At 39.0% G+C, this 12,720-nt stretch overlaps 1 protein-coding gene across 2 annotated transcripts in view; it reads right to left on the bottom strand.

Moving 5' to 3' along the window:
* The window catches only part of runx2b (RUNX family transcription factor 2b), a 50,632-nt gene extending 39,515 nt beyond the window's left edge, over positions 1-11,117 (bottom strand). The window contains exons 1-3 of one of the 2 annotated variants that reach the window (XM_086061316.1): positions 10,713-10,730; positions 9,202-9,600; positions 8,926-9,033 (exon numbers count right to left, since the gene is read on the bottom strand). In XM_086061316.1, the coding sequence (XP_085917442.1) occupies positions 8,926-8,983 (58 nt within the window). In that variant the 5' untranslated portion in view covers positions 8,984-9,033; positions 9,202-9,600; positions 10,713-10,730. Of the gene's footprint in view, positions 1-8,925; positions 9,034-9,201; positions 9,601-10,712; positions 10,731-11,087 lie in introns of those variants that run through there. The other variant, XM_086061317.1, reaches the window with a different exon arrangement.
* Positions 11,118-12,720: the final 1,603 nt, after the last annotated feature.

Below are 12,720 nucleotides of genomic sequence, written 5' to 3'. Positions count from 1 at the left end.
GGCCTTGTGCGTCACCCGCTCGCGCTCACATCATTACGGGCCGAAAAACAAACATCCACGAGGCTGCGCGCGCTTTTATACGCCCTCGTCGGGAGGTGGAAGGGACTTTTGGAAAAGTGGAAGGGGGTGTTGGACTGGGTTATACTTGCATAAACCATTTTTTGGACTGGTCTTCCTTGCATCCGTTTTTTAAATATCCAATAACATTGTCTCCAAGTGAATTCGCGTCTTTGCATTCAGTGTAAAGTGGTTCCTCGGGTTTTTGTTTATAATCCACCCAGCTTGATTGACGGTAACTAAACGAGAGGGAAAAATGATAATAGCACACCTGGTGTGAAATGCGGCGAGCACAGAAGGTAGGAAAGCGCCCGAGTTGGATGAAAACACTTTGATTTATGACCTTGATCAGAAAGCAGGTGAGGACTGATCACGCCCTTTTGGCGGTGTTGACGTTTTGACACAACAGCAAGGCTGCATGGTTCAAGTAACCTTTTTTTTTTTTTTTTTTTTGCGAGAGAGAAAAAAACCCTGAATGGAATCTGATACAGTCAGCCAGATTGGAATGAAGTCTCTTTCAAGTGTGGATTAAAAAAAATCTTTTGACAAACTTGGATAGTTAATTTAAGAACAACTATGACGTGAAGATGAAAGTCAACAAAGTCATTATTATTGTTTTGTTTTTTTAAACGTATGCTCTTAATCTCTTAATGCCGTCTGCTTTCAAGTATTACCAACAAACTATAATTGATATCTCTTTTGTTTCTGTCTGGCTTATTTTGTTTGATTTATTTTGTCACATTTTTAACGAGTTTCTCTCTCTATTTGCCAGAACTGTCTTTTAACTCATTCACTGCCATTGACGGCTACAGACGTCAAAAATTCATTTAAACTATTTCTAGTAGTTTAACATTTTTTCCACTTTTGTTAACAAGAGTATGAAAATCTAAAAAAATTTTAACTGTACATTTTAAACAGATATAAAATTTGTGATTAATCGTGGATTAACTATTGAAGTCATGCGATTAATTACAATTTTAAAAAAAGAATCGTCTGACGCCCCTAATTTTTGTATAATTTTTTTTTCAGTCGATTAATTTTTTTTATTGTAATTAATCATATGACTTCACTAGTTAAGTAATGACGCAATAAAAAAATAGTATTAAAAATTAGGGGCGTCAAGTGATTACAATTTTCAATGTAATTAATTGTCTGACTTCACTAGTTAACTCACGATTAATCACAAATTTTATATTTGTTCTAAATATACAATAAAAAAATTCTAGGTTTTCATCTTCTAGTTAACAAAAGTGGGAAAAAATGTTAAACTAATAGAAATAGATCAAATGAATTTTTGACGTCTATAGCCGTCAATGGCAGTGAATGAGTTAATCACGTACCTCCTGTTCAGAAAATCGACTTTATATTGGAGACTAAAGTCAACCAAAGTTGTTTGTTTTGTTTTGACGGACCATGCGTCGACAAGCTCTTCATCATATATCCACAAAATCGCCCTGGCGTTCGAGTTGTATCAATTTGTCTCACAAATGACAACAATGAAAAGGTCTAAATCCGCCATGATGCATTTTTGGGGTGTAGGCCTATAGCTAGCTAGCTAGCTAAAGTGCATCACAAGGCATCGTTTTTGTCATGCTCACTTGAGCACTATAGTTCTCAGTCTTCGTACAAACACGAATCATTTTTGGGGAAAAAAAAATCTCTGAATCTTTTAAAGACTTTTTGTTCTCTCGTTCTGCATCAAAAGCATTTGAGAGCTAAACTGTTGTCCCTGTCTTACTGGAATCACTTGTTTGCATTTGAACATGAGAACGACACCAGGCCACTCATTACCACACCTTGTCACACAGCTATAAACACTACAACAACACAAAGCCGTTAATTGTCCGTACAGCCAAAACAGTATCACAAACACACGCCCTGATTAGCCTGCGGGATTTACACGGGGGATTATAATCCGCGCGCCCTAACAGGCGCTAATAGCTTGTGCAGATCACAGACATACACGTGCACTATTTCGGAATTCCAATGACACGCCGGTGGGGCCGAAGAGGGCTTCCATTGAGGACGACGAGTCAAGAGCACAGTAGCTGCATCTGAAGCTAAGCTTTCTTCCAAATTACCTTTTAATGAATGCGTCTCTGCTGCAGTTTTAAGATGTCACAGGCTTGTGGTTAGCATGAAAAGCCGTTTGAGCATTTATTCAATATCCTTGATAGTCGTTATAAGGTCTATATGTGCTACGTCCTCACTAGTAAGAACATTTGAAGAAAAACTGTCTTACCAGAGATGTACCCCCAACCCCCATTATTAATTAACTTATTCACTGCCATTGACGGCTATAGACGTCAAAAATTCATTTGAGCTATTTCTATTAGTTTAACATTTTTTTTCAAGAGTATGAAAAAGTTTTTTTAAATTGTATTACAACAGATATAAAATTTGTGATTAATCGTGAATTAACTAGTGAAGTCATGCGCTTAATTTCGATTACAAATTTTAATTGCCTGACGCCCCTAATTTCTAATATTTGTTTCTTTATAAAAAAAAAGATATTTGAAAAAATATATAATTATTTAAAAAATATATATAATTATTTAAAAAATATATATAATTATAAAAAAAAAAAAAAAAGAAGATTATTAAAAATTAGGGGCGTCAGGCAATTAATTTTTTAAATTATAATTAATTGCATGACTTCACAATTAATCAAAAAAATTATTATATATATATATATATACATAAAATATTTTTTTTCAAGGTTTTCATACTCTTGTCAACAAAAGTGGAAAAAAAATTTAGCGAATAGAAATAGTTCAAATGAATTTTTGACGTCTATAGCCGTCAATGGCAATGAATGAGTTAATGACAATTTTGGCCAATTAACATGTAACCAGTAAACTTCTGTTGCTTAGCATACTTACTTACTTAATGCAAAAATATTCATAAAAAGTACTATAAAATCATTGACATTTTTTTCAGGAAAGACTTGAAATTAACCATTTCACAGAATAGCTGGTTAGTTTTTAAATAGACAGTGTGTTCCTTTAGGATGGATATCAAATCCAGCCTTAGTCTAACCTTTGGAAAGTCATTTATACATATAATTGAGATTCATCTTAAAGTCCCTGTTAAGTGGAAATCAATGTCTTATAAACACACACCAGAGAGGAGTGATGATAACAACTCTTCTAAATTTGAACGATGAAAAAAAAAGCTCAAATTAGGTTGAAAAGACGTGCAAAATTTTGCTCTCAAACGTTGTGAATCAAATACCGCTACATCCTGGAAAAATGATGCTTCTTCATCCATGTTTAAACCGCCCCAAAAAATACCCGCTGAAAGCTTCTGGTGGCTAGAATGTAAAGCACCGGGTCATCGAGGGGATCTTCCACACTGTGACAACGAGGCGCTCTAGTGGCTACGTCAGCATGAAGCCTGTGTCACCTTGGCCTTTTTGTTATTTTAATCCTCACTCTCCTGCCTTTTTCTTTTTCTTTTTTGAATCCTCACTCTCCTGCCTTCTCTTCATAACAAGCACACACTCGTGGCCAACAATAAGGCACTCGAAAGCGGCCATTTGCGGGTTTACATGTTGCAATCGTGCTACATAACAGCTAACATGAATGAAGGCAGTCAAGTTGGCGAGGGCTGACATATGCCGGAGCCCAAAGTGCATCACTGGGCCCCATTTTAGCCAGGGGCCAAAAATATAGATATATTGCAACGCTATATTATCTACAATTAACAGAAGCCATCACATGCAAGTTTTCCGCCTTTAGATACTCCGTTTTTCTATCTTGATCCTGTTGATTTAGGAACGCCCACGCGAGGATAATTTCCCCCATGACTTAATTATCTATTTGTAATTAATTTCTTAATAGGGCCATTATGTGCACAGCAGACGGGCTGGCGCTTGAGTGGCTGCCACATGAGTCGAGGACTTTTCTGTCGCCTGCGCCAAGCCAAAAAATGTATTTCGGGCAATTAAACGCGAATGCAACGCCAAGACAAATCTTCATGGTGATGGGAACATTTCGCCAGCATCGTCTTTCTGCTGGAATGCGCCGGCAGCCCAAATGAAAAGTGTCCGTGACGGCAGCAATGTGGCGCTATGGCAAACAAAACAAAGATTCTTGCGACTTGCGTTTTGGGCAAAAAAAAAAAAAGGGAAAAAAGGCTGACGCCACACACATGCACGTACACAGAAAAAAACCTCTCCCCTCAAAAAACGGTCCAGCAGGAACAAGTTGAGAAAACATCGCGGACGTCTCGGATCTCACACACGGGATTTAAATTGACTGATGATGGAAAAGATGATTAATCCTTATTGCTCTCAAAATATACATCGTAATTTACATGTCCAATGTTAGCTAAGTCCGAGCTTCTCAAATTGGAGTCCGAGAGCCATACTTAAGGGGTTCAAGTAATAATTTGCAATACATCATTGTGTCGTATCATTTTAAAAACTGCAAAATTCAATATGGGGACCGCTGGCCAATAAAACAAACATACTAAACCAAATACTCATCCCTGCCTAACATTGGGCCAATTAAAAGCTTTGATTTGATTGGGACGTATCATAAATTCAATTAGATTCTGACAGTATGAAAACCATGAACATATATATTGGAGTTTCAAAATTACAGCTCGAAAATGACTTCTTTTTTTTTAAATATATGGGTAAATAAAAACTTGTTATTTTTATTTTTAAAAATATAGATACAATTTTTAGTAACATGTGTAACATGTTCAGTTTAAAACTATATAATTATTATTATTATTATATATATATATATATATATATATATATATATATATATATATATATATAGTAAGTCATAGCCGAAAGGAAAAGAACACTGGTGAGCTATGCATGTTGTCCTTAGGGCAAACTAGTACCCACTGGCACGAAAAAAAAAAGAAAAAGAAATGAGGACAATGCACATTAATCAGAGCAAAAAGACATCCGTGTTTGCTGTATCCCATCTTGCTCCGTCTCTCCTCCTCCACTGTCAGTCATTTCACGCCGAGGACAAAAAAAGTTAATCGTAGACAATTAACTTCAAGGAGGCGGTGCATTTACTCATTTATGCAAGCAGGTAATCATATTGCGTGCTTGGATTAGCCGTGTGACAACTGGTGAAAGCCAGAATTAGCGGTCATTGAAATCTTGACATTTTTTCAAACCACTGTATAACGTCAAACCGGTAATCGGATAAAGTCAGGATTAATTTTTTTTTTTTAATATAGAACAAAAAAACTTATCACACCAATAAAGTCATATTTATTGACAACAAAAGGCGTATGATTTTTTGATATACTGTTTTTTCAAGAGTAAAATGTGTATGTTAGAGAATATTAGAGGTGTGAATTGCCTCGTACCTGGCGATTCGTATCACGATTCATAGGTCACGATTCAATACCGATTTATCCCGATACGAATCTATGAATTGATTATTGCGATTTTTTAAAACTCAAATTTAGAAAATACTAATCAGTAAACGTGTACATGTACACTGTAAGATTTGTATGAAAATGTTTTTATCTGAAAATTCAGGTTGCAGTCTGTTTCATGTTTGAACAGCACTGAAATCAAATATTAAGGCTTAATGTTCCATTAATATAACATTCTTCCATGCTTAATGTGTAAACCCTAACAACCCTAAGTAAGACGTTTTGTTGAATATTCCCATAAAAAATTGATGTTTGAAAATTGATTCGGCCGCATATCGAATCGATTTGAGAATTGCACGCTGTAATATCGCGATATATTGCCGAATCGATTTTTTCTAACACCCCTAGAGAATATAGTCCTTTTTTAAATTATTATTAACTTTATTCTTATAACATAACTTCTTTCCACTAAAATATTAATTTGTTTTCGTACGAGTTTGACCTTGAAAATCTTTAAAGCCTATGACATTTAGGTGTACACAAAACGTTAAATTAGTGATAGGATCATGGATAATGATTATTATTTGTTTTTTTGTTTTTTTTGTTTGGAACACCAATTCCTATTCCTACCCCCCTCCCCCGTGATACACAATCCTTGTTTTTATTTTCAAATTACAAACACAGCCCGACACTCCGGTGGTCCCAGGGACATTTCGAGGCGGCGCTGACAGATTTACGAGCCAGATGATCGTAAAACGGCGCCGGAGGCGACATCAATCAGCAGGACGCCGTGAGAATCGATAGGCGATCGTCCGCCCGTCCTGAATCGCACCCGCCGCCGCCGCCTCCTTCCTTCCCCCATCGCACCTGAGCATCATCCTGCTTTCAATTTCCTGCCGCGCTCGCTCCCCGCGGGTGTGAGGTTAACGCGGTAATAGGCGGCAGTGATTGGTGGAAGACGCTGGAGCGCATTAAGAAGCCGACGCTGCTTCTGTGGAGAGGCCCGCAACAGATGTGTGTGCGGCGAGTCGGGAGACTTCTGACAAACATCTTGGAGATATTTGATTTGGACTCGGCTGCTCAGGATACGCAGCGAGCAGAGACGCCGGCTTGTAAATGTTTGTTTAAAATTTGAGCGCTCATGCAGTATTTATTTGCCCGATCGAGTTGCTTGTCTCGAGACGCCGCCGCGATGCGCAAAGGCCAGAACAACAACAACAAAAGAGAACATCTACTACCAAAACAAGAAAATGATTACGTTTAAACTCTTTCACTGCCAGGCCTCCTGGATGTCAGTTATTCGATAGTGGTGGACCGATTATTGGCCAGGCCGATTATCATGGCCGATATTTGGCCTTTTAAAGCCGGCGAGTAAGCGGTCAATGAAAAACTGGGTTCTTTTGAGATGTTAAATTGTCAGCTGGCCAAGAGCTGCATTGAGGATGCACTTTTATAAAAAAATTTCTGGACTTATCACACAATAAACAAAATAATGAGTGATAAGTGAAAGATTAAAATGTCAATGAAAACTTCATTTACTGTAGAAAACTTTTGGGAACAATTTCTTTACTGACATTTTCATTTAACAGCTTAGCCCGAAAGCTCCCTGCATTTTTTGGGGTAGAATTTTTTAACAAATATGTCAATTTTCTAAGATAAAAAAAAAGACTTGTTGCAAATCTGAATAGCTGGTTAACAAATATGTTCTTGAAGGCATTATTCAAAATTTTACGTCAATATTTGCAAACCAATATCGGCTCCGCATATCCGCTTCCTCAATATCGGCCATGAAAAAAAACACATTGGTTTATCACTATTTGACATATATTGCAGTCAAAGGCAGTGAAAGAAATTACAATGGATCCCAATCTTTCCAAATTAACTCAAAAATTAGATAACCATCCACATATTTCCATTATACTCCTTTTGTAATATTATACAAGATGGAAAAAGGCCACAAAAACAGGCCATAAAATTAATTCCAAATTAATTCAGAAATGAGCGGCCTTTGGATGCTCATATTCATCACATTGCTTTCTGTTTCATAAGCAAACCCCAACGGCTCAAACAAACACAACTATTTGGTTGTGCTGAGGCGCCACAACAGCAAAAAATATTTCACACAGGTCTGAAAATCATTAAGCTACTGTTTAAAGCGCATCCTAATCTTTCCAAAATGAAGCTGGGGACTTTCCATGAATTTGCACAACATTGATGTGTCAAGACGCCGCCAACAGGCAAAAAGACCACAAGAAAAAGGGCACCATAAATTACAGCGCGCAGAAGACTGAAAAAAAAAAAATGAAGATACTAACTGTTTAGAGCAGATCCGCAATCTCTCTGAATCAAGTTTGGGGATTTAGAATGTAACCGCCACAAAGCAAAAAAGACCACAACCACAACGACATTACATTAAAAAGCTATTTTATGCACATATATAATTACCACCTTTTGGGTCTCTTATGCCTTTTAGTAGTTTTTGCTTTGAACAAACTCGTGTGTTTTTTAACTTGAATAGTCCAGTCACTCCTGCGCTGTTTTAAGGTAGACGTGTCCTTAAATTCACCATTTCATCCTGCATTAGTGCCGCATCTGTCATAATAATCACAAGTTTCACAAATTTTTCAGAGGGACCTCTGTTGTGTTAAATTGAGATAATAATAATAATAATAGAGAAGAGTGCGGCATAATGGGACAAATTCATTCATAATGCATATGCTGCCAAAATGTGGTTCCTGAAAATCCAGGTATGTCTCGCAAAAAGTCTTAAAAAATATATATATATTTTAGAGGTAGAAGCTTAGATTGGTTACTGCACTGCAAATAGGAATGTCATGATTTTGTCTGCTTTGAATGTTGCATTGTGTACAAATCAGTTCAGTCTCTGGAAAAAAAATGCTAATTGGTCCACCGCATATCGCACAGGCAAAGTGTAAATAAATGCCTCTTCCGTGTTAAATGAGATATGCAGGCTGAATACAGTACAAAGCGAAAGAAAGGCAGGCAAATAGGACTACGGTATCCTTTTTCATGGTTTGACTTTTGTATTAGGTGCCAAAATGTGGTTCCTGAAACTCAAGCTTTGTCGCCTAAAAAAGGAAATTAAAACTCCAAGAGGAAGATTAAAGGCTAAAAAAGCAAATTCAAGGCATTTAAATGAGAACATAACAATTATGTTACAGTTTTGCGTTTATGTACAATTATGTAGCGAAAAGACTCGCTGCGGTTGTCAAAATGTGCTCCCTGAACCTTGAACTTTGTTGCACAAGACCAGCAAATCCTTGAAATTTTGAATATTTGCCTGGTTCCGAAAAAAAGTTGAATCTGCCCCACGACACATCTGAACGCTCTCATCGAGATGAGAAAGCTTTTGCCGTGTGCGACGCAAAAACAGGTTGACCGCAGTTGAAGAACGTCCGTGTTGGTCATCCAGGATGCTCGACTCCCTCACATCCACAACACCTGACCCGGAGACCCCCAAAGACCCCAGTAAGGAATCAAAGCGCTACTCACCCCAGAAGAAGTTCTGCTGGCATGGTGTGACGGTGCTGAAGAGGCTGTTTGACGCCATGCCGGCATCAGCTCTCGCTCCTCGGCGGTTTCCGTGACCCTTGACACGTCCTAAACCATGTCACCAGGGGGGAGGAGGACTGGGGTGAAAAAATAAATTCGGGAAGCCGCGAGACATGCGTTTACGTATCAACTATTCGGATGACCACAAGGAAGAAGCCGGCGTTGGTTTTTATGGAGGAGGAAAAAAAAAATTTTCAGATGATGCGGCGTACTTACTCGCTTAGCGCCGTCCTTGTGACTGGTGCTGCTGGCCCGCGACCATTAACCATTGACGCTCCGGACACGCCAAGCCCGGAGCCGCGCGTCTGTGGTTCTGTGGTTGTTTTGGAGGAGCACCTCGCGCAAAAACCCCAAAACGGCACCAGCGGCTTTAAAAAGTGCTTTTCCTGCCCTCCACGCGCCGTCACTGGAGAGCCTCACTCACGTGCCCCCGCGACGTCACCACGGCGGTGGGCCGGACCCTCATTGTGGTTTCCCTCTCTCCTCCCTTGCCTCCTCCTCCTTGTGTGGTTCAGCCGTGCTGCTTCCAGGCTCCGGGCTCTCGCGCACCCATCTCCCACATGTCAGGAGGGCTCCACTCCGCTTTTCTCGCTGCTCGCCTGAGATCCGAGGAGGCTGCGCACAGAGCGAAAGTAAGACTCTGTAAGCAGAGGTGGTGAAAAACTAAGAAGGGGCGTGTCCCACGTGAGGAGCTGGTTCCCAGGGGTGAAGTTGCTCCGCCGTGTCCCAAATTCAGAATGACTTTCCGTTTCTGCAATCTGGACAGCCGCGGCGTGCGTTTGAGCAGCCGCGTCAGGTGCGCGCCAGAAGCCGCCACGGGAATGTGTGGAATGAAGGCGAGAAAGTCGGTTCGAGTCGCTAACTTGCCGGTGACTCCGCAGAGGAAGCCAATAGGGGAAGGACTTGATGCCAGGGGCGAAATATACAGTAACAGGGGTTTTCCAAAATCATTTGACTTTCGCATTAAAATTGCCTTCAATTTTGAAATTCTATACAAAAATTTAAGTAACTAAGTTCAATGTTTGGGCTGGCCGAAATGGTTAATTAAAAAAAAAAAAAAAGATTTCCCCCCCCCCCCTCACAAAAAACAATTTTCCATCTGCTTTGCTAAGAGAAAACGCAAAGATAATGATATTATTCAAAATAAGTTATGCATTGCTTTCTCCCTTCTGGCATTTTATTTATTCAGACAGACAAGTGGTTATCAGATTTGCCTCACTGTTCTTAGGATGGAATCTGATCTCAAACCCAACTGTGTGGAGTAGGCACAAATACATTAAAAACATAATGGTTTCATAGTATTGCAATAACAATATTTTGGGGGGAAAATGTTGGGTATAAAACTTTTTCCCATTATGCGTGCACCATAGCCACATTAGTAAACGTTTCGTCACTCATTCTCCAATCCACATATCCAAGAAAATGAATAATCAAAATGTAGTACAATAGTAACAAAAATGAGTAGCTACTTCTCTGCTTCATGAAGTAACATCGGAGCAGAAACCAACTGATGTTAACTATGCTACTTAGCTAGTTCTCTTCCCAGTAGCGAGTCTATAGCATTTATATCATCAACTGTAAATGTAGCTGGTGTTCACTTCATGGCAGTTTACAGTTTTAATACATTAGCGTTACCTTGAATTTCTCAAAGTGTGGCACTTTGGTACAAAAAAAAAAGAAAAGAAAAAAGTTAAAACTTAGCCATGCTAGTTAGCTACTGTAGTTACCTTCCTGGTAGAGCGTCAATCCCCAATTGCCAATTGTAGACAAGCTAACTCCTCTAGCTGGTTGCAGATGTTCACTTCAAGGCAGCTTTATTGTAATATATTACCGTTAACTTGAATTTCTCAAAGAGTGGTGATGGGTGGCACTCTTGTAAAAAAAAAAAATAATAATAATAATGTTAGCCATGCTAGTTTGCTAGCTACTTTTCAAATCTCTAGAATTGATATGACCAATTGTAGGCAAGCTAACTCTTGTAGCTTGTAGCTAACTCTTGTAGTAGCTGGTTGCAAATTTTTACTTCAAGACAGATTTATATTCATGTTAGCTTGAATTTGTCAGAGTGATGGGTGGCATCCTCAAAAACACCTCATACTTACTTAAAACCGAAAACCTGTCTTAAATTCTGCCCTCCAAACAAACAAACAAACAAACAAACAGCCTGAAGACTTAAGACTTACTGATGACTTTGACTTATTGCCCTTTGACTGAATGTATTGTTGTGTATGTTTGTGATTAGGGCATAGTTTCTGTTTATTGAAATTAGAGGATAACTAAGTCAGACAGGAGAATTTTCCTGGGATGGGCGAAGACAATGCTAGACAGCATAATCCATGTTTCATAAAAACAATGGGGTGTGACTTAGGAATGTATAAAAGAGAAACTGAAAGAAGTCATCTTGGAACAAAGCACTATTAGATATCACATGAGTCATTTTACCTTTTGCTCACATGAAAAAGTTTTCCTGAAAAATAAAAGCTCATGTCTCATATACATTATTTGATGGAAAACCTAAATGCTTTCAAAATGAATTCACGTCACTGCTCCAATACTTTTGGAGGGCCACCGACTTATATTTGTATTTTTATACAGATCTCCTACAGGTATCAGGTTTTATGATGAGGTTTGTTCCATTATCAAGTATTTAAATCCCCTGCTTAAATCAATAAAGTCCATATTTATGAGCTATGAAATCTTATATCGTTATTTGTATAATTGATGTCGGTGGGGCCCAATTAGTCGTGATTAAACAGTTTAATAGCCTCCATGTGTGTGTGTTTTAGGACAATAAAGTATAATGACGTTAAATCCGAGCCGCCCAGCAATTCCTCACGTCCTCGCCACTTACCGTATTTCTGCGCCGTGAAGAATTTACCTTGGCGCAGGGCGCTCGGTAAATATTTGCCGTCTAAAACAAGAACATGCCTCCCGGGTCACAGCACCAGCTCGGGATTGGCCGTCGCCATGCGGTTGTTGGCAGCAGGTAAACACGCCCCGGGCATCGACCAGACGCACGCCGGCTATTTCCACTCTGAGATTTAATGCGTGGTGTCAGCCGTGGCGTTTACCTTTCCCGCTAAAAATATCCCCGCTGTATTTTCTGGATATTTGGAAACGTTAGCCTTTCGAATAACAACTTTTAGCGCCGCGCGCCAACGAGATCGGATGCCCCGCTGTCAGAAGCGTTAAAGGTGCGGGATGGACGAGCGCGGCAAATTACCAGCAATCTGACGGCAGGGTAATTTGGACGTCACGACCCAGCCTAAAAGACGGAATGAAAAATAAATCAGAAAAGCTGACTGGTGGGGCAGGAAACATCCTGAGTGGCACACGCATAGCTGTTAATATTTAGTTAGCTTGATTGCATGTGCAGTGGTGTCTTGAGATACGAGTTTAATATGTTCCATGACCACTCGTAACTCAAATTTTATATGTATAGTTTAATGAGGAAAAATAGCACACCGTAATATTGTACTTTTGAAAAACATATAGTAAAGACATAAATACAAATAAAAATTAGGGGTGTCAAAATGTGTCTGTTAATTTTGAGTTAATTTAAAATTCCTTTAATGCCACGCATTTTTTTTAATACTCAATTAATGAAAGCCTGTGCCGGTCGCAACGCAGCAGACACGTCCATGTCAAAATGTAGCAGTAATAAATGTAATAATAATGCATGTATTTGTGGAGACTGGGGTCAAGTTGTATTTTACAATTTAAAAAATGTGTAGA

The sequence above is a fragment of the Leptonotus elevatus genome, chromosome 18 (genome assembly GCF_054856555.1).
Source record: "Leptonotus elevatus isolate MCC_2025b chromosome 18, RoL_Lele_1.0, whole genome shotgun sequence".
Classification (NCBI taxonomy): domain Eukaryota; kingdom Metazoa; phylum Chordata; class Actinopteri; order Syngnathiformes; family Syngnathidae; genus Leptonotus; species Leptonotus elevatus.
Note: the sequence above shows the minus strand (reverse complement) of the source record. Positions and strands in the feature narration are given on the sequence as shown.